The sequence below is a fragment of the Misgurnus anguillicaudatus genome, unplaced genomic scaffold (genome assembly GCF_027580225.2).
Source record: "Misgurnus anguillicaudatus unplaced genomic scaffold, ASM2758022v2 HiC_scaffold_33, whole genome shotgun sequence".
NCBI classification, from domain to species: Eukaryota; Metazoa; Chordata; class Actinopteri; order Cypriniformes; family Cobitidae; genus Misgurnus; species Misgurnus anguillicaudatus.
Genome location: NW_027395283.1, coordinates 8,269,176 through 8,281,901, shown reverse-complemented (window position 1 = coordinate 8,281,901; position 12,726 = coordinate 8,269,176). Strand labels below are relative to the sequence as shown.

At 39.7% G+C, this 12,726-nt stretch overlaps 1 protein-coding gene across 1 annotated transcript in view; it reads left to right on the top strand.

The window, feature by feature from the left end:
* LOC141363220 (protein NLRC3-like) overlaps positions 1 to 12,726 on the top strand; it is a 54,686-nt gene that overhangs the window by 14,613 nt on the left and 27,347 nt on the right. The window contains exon 4 of the mRNA XM_073865810.1: positions 4,556 to 4,732. Coding sequence (XP_073721911.1) covers positions 4,556 to 4,732 — 177 coding nt within the window. The remainder of the gene's footprint in view (positions 1 to 4,555; positions 4,733 to 12,726) is intronic.

Genomic DNA, 12,726 nt, shown 5'->3' with positions numbered 1-12,726 from the left:
ATAAAACAGGGCTTAAGAAGTCTTGGTCTTGCTTAACAAGCTGTACAGCAATCTGGTATTTGGATCTGAGTTCAGACTGTACCTCATCTTCTTGAACATCTTCCTGAGTGCTCTCTATCTGATCAGTTGACATTAGAACACAAGGACCATCCCACCACAATGTGCTCTGCTTCAGGTCCTGCACAGTTAGACCTCTAGTGGGAAGATCAGCTTGATTAATTTTCCCTTTACAGTGAGACCATGACTGTGGATCAGTTAGAGACTGGATTTCTATGACTCTATTTGCTACAAACTGTTTCCACTTATGAGCAGAGCCACAAATCCAATGCAGCACTATCATTGAGTCTGTCCATAGTCTGAGTTGCGTCTTGTCTTGTTGCAATGCTTTCATGAGGGTGTTCCCCAGCCTGGCTGCTATTACAGCACCCATTAGCTCTAGGCGTGGCAGTGTCATCCTTTTGAGTGGAGCCACTCTAGACTTGGATGCAACCAGGCTTGCGGTCACTTCTCCTTCTTTTGTTTCTCCTTGAAGATAAGCGACTGCACTGTACGCCCTTTCACTCGAGTCACAGAACACATGTAGCCTTAACTCTCGACTGTCCTGCCGTGGTATGTATGTTTGGTACCATCGTGGGATTGAGAGCTGATGCAGTTGAGGGAGCTCGGAACACCACTGTTGCCACTTCTTCGTCAGATCAGGTGGCAATTTCTCATCCCACTTGAGCCCTCTCTCCCACATCTCTTGAAACAAGCACTTAATCCTGATGGTGAAAGGAGTCAGGAATCCTAGAGGGTCAAAAATGCGAGCAGAAGACTCCAAAACACTTCGTTTTGTGTTTTCTCTTTCTTTCAGAATATCAAGCAGCCCCCTGAGGTCGAACACAAAATCATCAGTGGCTGGTCTCCACACCATACCTAGCACCTTCAGCACAGACACATGTGACTCTGAATGCGCAGCACAATCCATCAAGCTTTCCTGCCATCTTTCTTTGAGCTCAGGAGAGTTTGTCATCCATTTACATAGCTCCATGCCTGCAGCAGACATAATGTTCCTGGCTGTTGTTGTCACTGTATGTGCTTCTGTCACCCCACGTGCACTTGAAATGAAATCATCGACATAGAGTGAGGAGCTGATGGCTTCTACCACTTGTGGGTGTTCAAGCTTGTACTGTCTTAAATGCTTCCTTATGATGGCTGCAAGTAAGAATGTGCTTGACGAAGCTCCAAACACCACTCTCGTCATTCTAAGCAAGCGCAGCGTTACATCCTTCTCCTCTGTAGGTGGTCCAGTGAACCACAGAAATCTTACAGCGTCCCGATCTCTTTCTGAGAGTGATATCTGCAGAAATGCTTTCTTGATATCTGCCATATATGCAATTTCATGCAGTCTGAATTTGATCAAAATACTCATCAGATCTGGATTCGGATTGGGACCTGTTAAAAGACAGTCATTTAGGGAGGGACTTCCATTTTCATGGGATGATGCATCAAACACAACCCGTAGTTTCGTTGTTGCCTTATCCTCTCTCAATACAGCGTGATGAGGTAAGTAATATATCTGACTGCCTGGTGGTGATGCATGCTCCCTTGGCACATCCTCAGCCATTCCTTGTTTTAAGTAGTCCTCCACAACTTCATTGTATCTGCTGTAAAGTGTGACATCTTTGCTTAGTTTCCTTTTTAAACTCTCCAGTCTTTTTTTTGCGATGCGGTAATTGTCTTGAAGTGGAGGATGATGTTGTCGCCATGGCAACTCCACTTGGTAACGCCCATCCTTGAAGATGGAGGTTTCCTCGAACCGCTGCAACGCTTCTACATCCTCTGGGCTCTCAGGCTTCTCATTTGTGATGCCCAGGGACTCAAGCTCCCAGAATGCATGCAGCTGTTTATCAATCTGTGCATCCTCGCTAAGCTGAATATGCATGCAGGTTGTCTCTGTCATGCTGGACACTGCAACTGGACCTTGAACTGCCCATCCAAAAATGCTTTCCAATGCCACTAGGCTCTTTGTCAGTCTCTCTACTCTGCCTGATACTATCTGCCAGTAATAATCAGAGCCGATTAGCACAGCAAGCTCAGGTTTATCATCTCCAGCACAGTCTGCTAGTTGAAGACCTCGGTTTTTCATTTCCATCTGTATATGTTCACCTGGCACTTTCATCAGCGCTGTGCACACTTTGGGGGTGACAACTGCCTCGATTTCAATTCCCTGCCGATTATCCCATACATTCTCTAAACTGAGCTTCGCTATGTTGCGACTCACCGTTGTTGGAGCAGAGGAGCCAAACGTGTGAAGAGTAAGTGTCCCTTGTTTGGTTACAGGAAGCTGCAGCGCCTTCACTACATTCTCATGCACAAAACTCCCCTGACTGCCTCCATCTAGCAAGCAGCGGACCATCTTCCTGCTGGAGGATCCTACGACCCATGCCTTGGCAGTTTGTAGCAGCACAGTGTTCTCAATATCAGGTTTACATTTCTCTACTTGGGGAATTACTGAGGAAATAACAGTGTCAATGTTGGCAGCTGCAGCAGGTGGAGATGCTTCATTTTTCTCACAAATGGCTACATGATGCCTGCCTCCACATATGGCACATGACCTGCACTTTGACCTGCAAAACCTGGCGATGTGTTTGGTCCCCAGACACACAAAGCACCTGCCAAGCTTCTTCAGTTTTTCCTTGCGTGCTGATACCGGGTGTGTTCAGTGCTATCACAGAACAGACAGTTTTGCATTTTCTGGTCAGCAATGTGTAGTGCAGCTGCAGATGACATGCTTGGTTTCTTTGATTTCACATCATTGGCTGAATATTATTTGCTGCATGTTTTGTTAGCAGACTGGTTTTCTCTCTGGTTGTATGATTTCATCATTTGTAAAGTTCTCTCTCGGCTCTGAACCTCTTTCTGCAGGAACTTCAACACATTAGGCACATTCCATTCATCATCATCCCCTCTGTGACGGCTGTATTCAAGAGCCATGTCGTCTGGCATCATCTGGAGTAATATTGGGCACAACATACCACCATAGGTGTCTGATACCACTCCCAATGACTCCAGGCTTCTGATTTGAATTTCACAGTCATCATATAACTGCCTTAATGCACTGACATCAGAGGATTTCTTTACAGGAGTGAGATTCAGAAGCTTTGACATGTGAGCATTTACAATTAGATCTTTCCTTCCAAATCTGCTTTGGAGAATATCAACTGCAGCATCATAGTTACTGTCTGTTAATGTGAGTCCTGCTACTGCCTTTGCAGCTGTTCCAGTAAGATAAGTTTTCAGGTAAGTAAACTTTTCCTTTTTGCAAAGTGCACTGTTGCTATGAATAGCAGTCTCAAACTGGCTCCAAAATTCCTGCCATACACTAACATCTCCGCTAAACTTCTCAATTTGTAGCTTGGGCAGTCTTACTGTCGGTTTATTTGCGATAACGTTACCATCACTTGACTGAACAGGCCGTGGGTTACTCACAGTTTCATTTTCTCGGATCACTCGGTGTGCCCGCGCCTTCATCTCGATGACGCGGTCTCCGTATTCCTCTGCGAGTTCAATCTCCGCCTCCACGTCCTCCAGCAAAGTGTGTTCCTCCACTATGCTGTCCAGCTCGCGCAAACTTTCCTCCTTTGCTGACAACACGGCCAACATGTCCCGCACACGATCGATATCCTTGTCTTCCTTTAATAATTCAATGTCGATCTGTTTTAGCAGTCTCGTTGTGGAACTCCGTATCGTCCGACGCTTTCTTTTAGACCGTTCATATTGTTCCACACCGGTCGGTCGCTCTTCGTCACTCATAGTCTTCTGCCTCCCGGGTTTCGGCACCAAAAAATGTTGTACATTTATCGTTTTAGAAAACTAAGAATAACGAAGGGAGACGTTGCTTCGTTTCAGACGTTTAATGAAAACAAAAAATGAAAGCGAAAGTAAATACAGGGTTTGCTTGTTCAGCAAATAGTTCACAAGATGGCGGTTCTAGAATCTACCAGAACCATTCACAAACCTTCCCGTGAATCACGTGACCTTTACCATTGCTCAAGGCATCCTGGGTAATGAAGTCCATTCACAAATCAAAATGACACAATGTTTTAACCACATATGTATCTGTAACATGAACTGTTAATCTAAATGTTGTTAATCTAAATGTTAATTTACTAAATTTTAACTTATCAATCTTAACCTTTGTAACTATTATTTTAAATAGTTCTCTAACAACTTTTTCTCAACACTTTCAGGGAACGTTCTTAGAACTTTTCTCTGTTAGCTGAGAGTCAGACAACATCTTGTCCATTATGAACACAAACACTTGAGGAAATAAGATCAAGTATTCAGTGTGAGCAATGAACTCAATACAGATTTATGAAGAAATGTTCATGTGGTTTAGGACATCTGACACTAATAGTCAGCTGTGTGATGGATTTATTTGACATTTAAACACACAGTGTCTCAGTTACTGAGGGATTGAAAGAGGAACATTACATGAAGAGATGGAGGTTAGAGATTTGTGAACAAACTTTGTAGTTTTGTATAATTCACATAAAGTCTCTGTTCTCTACAGGTTGTATGGTTGTGATATCACAGATGAAGGTTGTGTTGCTCTGACTTCAGCTCTGAGATCAAACCCCTCATCACACCTGAGAGATCTGGATCTGTCTGGTAATAAATTCACAGATTCAGGAGTGAAGCTGATCTCTGATGTACTGAAGAATCTTGACTGTAAACTGATGATACTGAGGTAACATTGTGATCTGATGTTCAGACAGAAATCACATATAGATTATAGTGAGACTATATAGAGATCACAACATCTGTCATGGATTTATAGACACTAGTCAACATTGAAAGTGGATCATAAAAGTTAATCTTAGGGTGTTTTCAGACCTGTAGATCAATTGCTTTGTTTTGAAACCGGGGATTACATGGATACAATGTTGGTTCAGTTCGCATACACAAGGCAATATTTCCAAATGAAGCAGACTTTGTTAATACAAGTCATGTGTATGTAAACTTTCCTTTAATTGCTCAGAGTGCATCTGTTTATTTTCTGTGATTCTGCTTAAATTGTCTGTCAGGATTAGAGCCCGAAGCCATTTGTTTTGAGAATAATGGCTGGCTGATGAAGTTATTGGCTGGCTAGCCGGCTCAGCCAAAACCTAAATGACTGCTGCAGCCAAACTTTTCATAGCAGCAAATGACTGAAGCTGCCACTACATGTCTACAGATGTATATGTTATACTGATTAACTAGATCTCAATCTTTCCAGGTAATGAGAAAATGAGACTGAGAAAAACTGTAATATAAACACACACTGTTATCAGTAGTATTTTAGACAAAGTTTTGCACATTTCACTTCAATGTACACTGAATCATGCGTCGTGAATTAGCAATGTGGAAACGATGGTTTGTTACTGCAGTTATATCAGTGCTAAAAATCTCTCCGTTCCAGAATATTTGGTTCATAACATCAATCTTTGATTCAGGTTTGTGCAACCGTGCCCTGAAGATTTAACAAAAGTCTGGGTAGGTCTAAGTAAAAAAAAGTAAGTAGGAATTAGGAAAGTATGTGAGAAGTGAGATCAAAATGACCTTGCTTGCTTCTTTCCGCCATTTAGATCAGTGCGAGAAAAAAATGCATCACTTCTTCTGTAGCAATTTTAATTGGTCGTCATCCCTGTGAGTCTCTGGCCGTTTCTCAATCCGAAGACTGCAGCCTCCGGAGGTCGCATTTTTACGCTGCATACGTCATCAAGACTGTCTTATTTCAAAATATTAACAATTATAAAGTTTATTCTTAGTTAATCGTAAATTGTTGTAATATGCGTATGGCTTGTGAATGTAATGCTCAGTTAAGTTAAATAAACCAGGCTTGATGACGTATGCAGCCTGCATATGCGACCTCCGCACGCTGCAACCTTTGGATTGAGAAATGGCCACTGTGTATCGTAGCAACGAGCGAGCACAAGACTGTGCTGTTATGAAACCAGTCGGAAAATAGATCTCGTGTATTGGTTTATATATTTTGTGTGTGTATGTCTCTATGTGATAGAATTATTATTTGATGCAAATAATTCAAGCCGGCTCAGCCAAACTTCATCAGCTCAATTTGGCTTAGGAAATTATTGGCTGGTGGCAGCTGAACTTCTAAATGGTGGAAATGTCCAGTTTTCTTGACGTTCTAAGAACGTTTCTGTGTTGTCTGAACGTTAGATGAATGTTACATTCTACCATTTTCAAACGTTATGACAATTTCATGTTTTAATTTTCACACAATGTTTAAAACAACAACTTATCTACCAACTAGGGTTGCCGCGGTGACGTAATTTTCCCACCGGTTAATCGGCGCGTCACAAACTCTGTGATCCCGGTATCACCGAGTGGGAGGGGCTTATAAATGCGCATGCAGACGTGCACATTTTACTTTCACTTTTGAATTACGCAACTGTTTAAATGCAGCGCTTGCATAAGCTGCGTTAAATCGCATATGAATTTGCGTGCAATGCAAGTGCAACAGCTGGTTTACTTAAGTGCTTCAGTCAATGTGCGCAGGTAATTCTCAAAGAACCCGCCAGTCCCAAGCAGAGCAACCGGCTACTTCTCCATAAAAGCGCTGCTTGAATGATGGGTTTAATATTTTTCTTGATGAAAAACACAACAACAAAATGATCTCGCTTATATTAAACATCATATATGTATATTATAACAAAAACAAGTAAGCACGCAGCTTCTGTCATCATCTGGTCAGTCAGCTCGCCTCGCAAACTCTGACAGAAATAAATGAAATCTGACACCTGCTGCTCTGTGACGTGACGCGCCTTCAGCTCCGCTGAATTCAGACAACAGACACATTCAGTTGTAAGTGTTTGCTCTCTCTAACGAAACTAAATGATTTAATTACAAGAAAATATCAAAACGACGGTGAAAGACGGTGTCGCGGTGGGCAAGTGATATAACCGGTGAGAGGCTGAAGCACCGGTTATCACCGTTTCACTGACTATTGCGGCAAGCCTACTACCAACTGCTACAGAATTACACTAACTTTACATTACCATAACAAATGTGTTTTATATACACAAAGTCAACACAACCAGGGAATAACTAGCAAACAAAAAGTCAAGGGTCAAGAGTCCAACTAAAACAAACAAACAAACTAATCAACACCATGGTGACTTTAAATGAAACAAATCATCAACATCTAAACCTAATAAGTGAATTGTGTTTTCTACAGCAATATTTTTACAGAACATTCAGAAATAATGTTTTATGGGGTGGTTTCCCAGATAGGGATTAGCTTAAGCTAGGACTAGGCCTTAGTTTAATTATGAAATATAAATTGTTTTAACAAACACACCTTACTAAAACATTACTTGTGTGCATTTTAAGGCAAAACAAAGGGCATTGATGTATTTTAAAATATGTCAGTGCAAGTTGTTTTCAGTTTGGACAGCTATTACATTTACTTTAGTCTAGGACTAGTCTAATCCCTGTCTGGGAAACCACCTCTATAAATTTTAAAAGAATAAAATGCAATGTTTCTCTATCATATGGCTGGACGATATGGTCAAAAATTTTACCACGGTATACTTCTCCATTTTGGTCGATACGGTATAAATCCGATAACGGTATGCATATTAAAAAAGCCTCAGGAAAAACTGCCAAGAATGCCTGCAATGGATGTCTGAACCAAAAACAAACCTCTGAAAAAAAATTGGCCAATGAAACCTTCTCCTATAAAACTATATCATATTTAAAATAAAAAAGGGATAAATATATTAATGTAAACCTTTAATTCGTGTTTATCCTTCATACAAAAAAGTGATATCACTGTCCAGTAAACCAGACTTTCAGGCTCAGTTTAATAATATTATAAGTGCACCCTGAATGTCAGTCAGTAATAAATGCTATAATGCAGGGGTCTCAAACTCAAACACGCTTGGGGACATTTCTGAGATCGACATCTCATAGAAGGGACGAAGAGCTATTTAACATTAAAAAGCACAATTATTCATTTTACATTTATAAACTATTAAGTATTTTTTGCCACCGGGTTGTGTTTCTGTTTTGATATATTATGGATTTATTCAGTCATAGTATTGACTTTCATAGTTCCATCTGTGTTAGTCTATAGTTTTGATCAATTTGCTATTATAGTATTATGTGGAGAAAATATAAGTCAACGTGACCCTAAAATAATTGTATTATTTAATGTTACATACTGTAAGAAAAATAAAAATTACTGATCTACTTGTAATTGCTTAGCAAGCTAGATAGTGAAAAATTATACATTTATTTCATGATCTAATCTAATATTTTTTTATACAAAGATGACGGTGTTGACATGTTATGGTTGTCACAGTAGCAGTGTCCAAAAATATGAAGAAGTTTAAGAGAAAATATCAAACATACAGGAGCTTGAGTGATCTTGAAGCATGCAGTAGAGCTGAAGGTTTGAAAATGGGGTCCTCAGGAATGCAGTTGACCCTGTAGTTGTCTGATTTTATTGGGTTTTATAAATATCTGACGGTGGCGAAGAATATGTGGGACACATTTTGAGCAACACAAAATAATAGTAAATATTGTTCAAACTCACTGTTTGTAGTTTTAATACATATTATGATGTACTCTTTCATGTGGTAAATATATTATTCAATTTAATTATTACTTTTGGCTTTTTTAATCAAGTTGAAATGATTATCTCTTAACCGAGGACAGCTGATTTTGTAGGCAATGGGACAGCATATAATCATTAAATTAATAAAAAATGAAAATAAACCTATAAAAGAACCTTACATATGTGCAAAGGACCCCCTGATTATAACATTGATTCTTTTTCTTCATGAAAATGTTATTAATTTCCAACAGAATTAGCACTTTTCTTAGTGGGACATGTTTTTGCCAAAGTTTCAAGAATCAGTGATTTGATACTAGACATTTAATTATATTATACATAGCTCTTTGTAATGTCTTCTGCCTAATATAACCTCCCGGACACCATCAGGATTGTGGTAACAGCAGGTTTATTCCACATCTGCATTTATGACAAACAGAGTAGAATAGTCATCTCATGTGGACAAACAGCATGCTCTGTCTTAGGGAAAATCCTCCATTGCTTTTTGAATTACCCATAAGAACTCTTAAAGCTCTAAACAAAAGTAAAGTACAGTTTGACACATTGATCGTATTGTGGATTTAAACTTATATAAACAAAATGACATTAAAACACACTAAATCTTCCCTCTTAATCTTACAAGGAGTGAAAAACGTAAAATACTGTATTTACACAGATTTCCTACAGTTACCTTTCCATTTTATGTTATGTTAACAGTTATGTGTAAACAATCATATAACTTCATTACAATTCAACATACAACATACAGACAAACAACAGAAAATACCTCAATCTTATGTTCAAACATTACAACACTTTATAACAACATATGGTAATATACCTGCATTTATGACAAAGGACAACAGAGTAGAATAGTCATCTCATGTGGACAAACAGCATGCTCTGTCTGGAAAGACAGCATCATGTTAAAGTTAACTAGCTATACTAAAGAGACTTTCTATCAGCTAACCAATTAATTGACTTTATAAAAACATTGTGAAATTAATCAACAACACATGTTGTACAACCAAAGAAATCAATCTTAACTTTTACATGCTTTTTAAGTGAGTTTAGTCCACAGACATTCACAGACACATAACCTAAAGCCCGGGATACACTGCACGATAATTGGCTGTCCCAGACGAAAGATTGCCATCGTGAAACTATCGTCGCGATTTCTGTGATCGTGGCTGTCCATCGGTAGTCCTATGTCGTACAGTGAGAGAGGTTCAAAGACGGCAGTTTTCCCGATCTTGCGTCCAAAAATAGCCTCTGGCAGTGTCAGAAATTCGGCATGATCACCGCACAGTGTGTTTGCTGCTACGACCTGCGCGCCGGTATTTGTTTACCACGAGCGCATGCTGGTGACGTTGCGCAACGTGTGACGCAGCCGCCGAAGCTTCCGTGTCATCATCGTACAGTCTACATGCCTCTCGTACCCGAGTTTAAACGATACATGTCGCACAGTGTGATAAGGTAATGATCTTATAAGAGGACAAAAATCGTGCAGTGTATTCCGGGCTTTAGGGAAAATCCTCCATTGCTTTGAGAATTACCCACAATCCTTCATCATTACTAGCCTTCACTGCAGGTACACTTTATGACAGCAATTCAATTCAATTCAATTTTATTTATATAGCGCTTTTCACAAGTGTTAATTGTTGCAAAGCAGCTTTACATGAGAAGATGTAGAGGAGAACACAGATAATCAATAGATAATATAGGAAGTAGAGAAAGCGGTTAAACCGTACAAGCGAGCATATTAATAACGTAACGTATACAGTAAAATGCTAAGTTATGCCAAAGTTGGCTGACTCTCCCTGGGACTAAAAACCCTCTAGGAAAAAAAACCCAGTGGGAAAAAGTCCTAGAAGGACAAAAACCCTAGGGAGGAATTAATATATATTTATATATATATATTTATAGAAACGGTAGGGATAGGAGGCGGGTAAGCGAATTAAACTGGTTTAGCCGGTGGTCGTTGGTCGGGCATCCGCTGGTCATCACGTTGAAGGACAGCCAGTGGATCAGTGATCTTCACAGCAACCGGAACTGGGTCTGTTTGTCTTATGGTCCTCGTGGTCGAGGACGAGACAGGGAGAGAAAAACAGAATTCTATTAGCGTAGGGGCCGTTCGCATGCAATGCAAGTGTCAAACATTATAGTGGTTCAAGTCAGCTCGGTTCCAGACAGGCTAACTATTGCGGCAATAGTATATTACCCATATGAGGTATGTGAGTGCTTTGTTCTAGACAAACTAACTACTGCGGGAAATGTACATTTGCTGGACATGTTATGTGAATGCTTTGTTAAAGAAGAATGTCTTAAGTTTAGATTTAAATTGATCGACTGTGTCTGATACTCGAACATTATTTGGTAAATCATTCCAGAGCTTAGGGGCTAAGTAGGAAAAGGATCTACCACCTTTAGACACTTTTGATATTCTAGGGATAATTAAGTGACCAGAATTTTGTGAGCGCAGTTTACGTGATGGATTGCATTCTGATAGTAGATCTTTAATATACGAGGGCGCTAGGCCATTTAAGGCTTTGTAGGTGATTAGTAATATTTTAAATTGTATGCGATATTTAACTGGTAGCCAATGTAAAGATGCCAGAATTGGACTGATGTGGTCATACTTTTTAGATCGAGTAAGCACTCTTGCAGCAGCGTTTTGAACCAGCTGTAGCTTGTTTACCTGATTTGCATGGCATCCCCCGAGTAACGAGTTACAATAGTCTATTCTAGAGGTCATAAAAGCATGTATAAGCTTTTCTGCGTCTGATGCAGACAGCATATGGCGTATTTTTGAGATATTTCTAAGATGGAAGAATGCTGTGCGGCAGATGTTGGCGATATGACTATCGAAAGATAGATTGCTGTCGAACATTACGCCTAAATTCTTAACCGTGGAAGATGGCACCACCGTGCAGCCATCTATGGGCAACTTGTAATCTGACATATTATGTTTGTAGCGATTCGGTTCAATAATAAGTATCTCTGTCTTATTGGAGTTTAGCATAAGAAAGTTTTGTGCCATCCAGTCCCTAATATCACTAATGCAGTCTGTTAGCTTAGAAAACTGATGGGTTTCGCTAGGATGTGACGAGATGTAAAGCTGGGTATCATCCGCATAGCAGTGAAAACTTATGTTATGTTTCCTGATAATGTCTCCTAGAGGTAACATATATAACGAGAATAGGATAGGGCCTAGAACTGATCCCTGAGGTATGCCGTATTTAACGGGGGAGTGATATGACTCTTCCTTATTTACATAAACAAAGTGATATCGATTGGTTAGATACGATCTGAACCAGGCTAACGCCTGACCACTGATGCCAACATAGTTTTCTAGTCTATTGAGTAAGATTGTGTGATCTATTGTGTCAAAGGCTGCACTAAGGTCTAGTAATATAAGGATTGCGATTTCACCACAATCGGATGTTAATAGGAGGTCATTTGTAACTCTAAGCAGCGCTGTCTCTGTGCTATGGTGGGGCCTGAATCCTGATTGGAACTTTTCATATGTATTATTATTTTCTACGAATGTGCGTAGCTGGCTTGCCACTACTTTTTCTAATATTTTAGAAAGAAAAGGTAGATTTGAGATTGGTCTAAAGTTATTAAGATCTCCCTGGTCAAGGTTTTGCTTTTTAATGAGCGGTCTAATAACTGCTAGTTTGAAAGCTGTTGGAACGTATCCTAATTCTAGAGATGAGTTAAAGATATTAAGTACCGTGTCTGACACTACATGAAATACCTCTTTTAGTAATTTTGTGGGAACGGGGTCTAGTATACAGGACGATGATTTGGATGACGTTACTAGTTTAGAGAGCTCTTCTATTGTAGTAGGATTAAATGACTCAAGATGTTCGTTTGGTAATCTAGTGGAAAATGTACTATTGGGTAGAGTGGTGGCTGCTTGCGTAGTTTCTATGTTTTCCCTAATAAACATAATTTTGTTAGTAAAGAAGTTCATGAAGTCATCACTATTGTGTTGGAGTTTACTATTGGTTTCTGTTTGTTCTTTGTTTCTAGTCAGTTTCGCAACTGTGCTAAATAGAAAACGAGGGTTGTTATGATTTTCTTTAATAAGCGTACTGAGATAGGTAGATCTGGCAGTT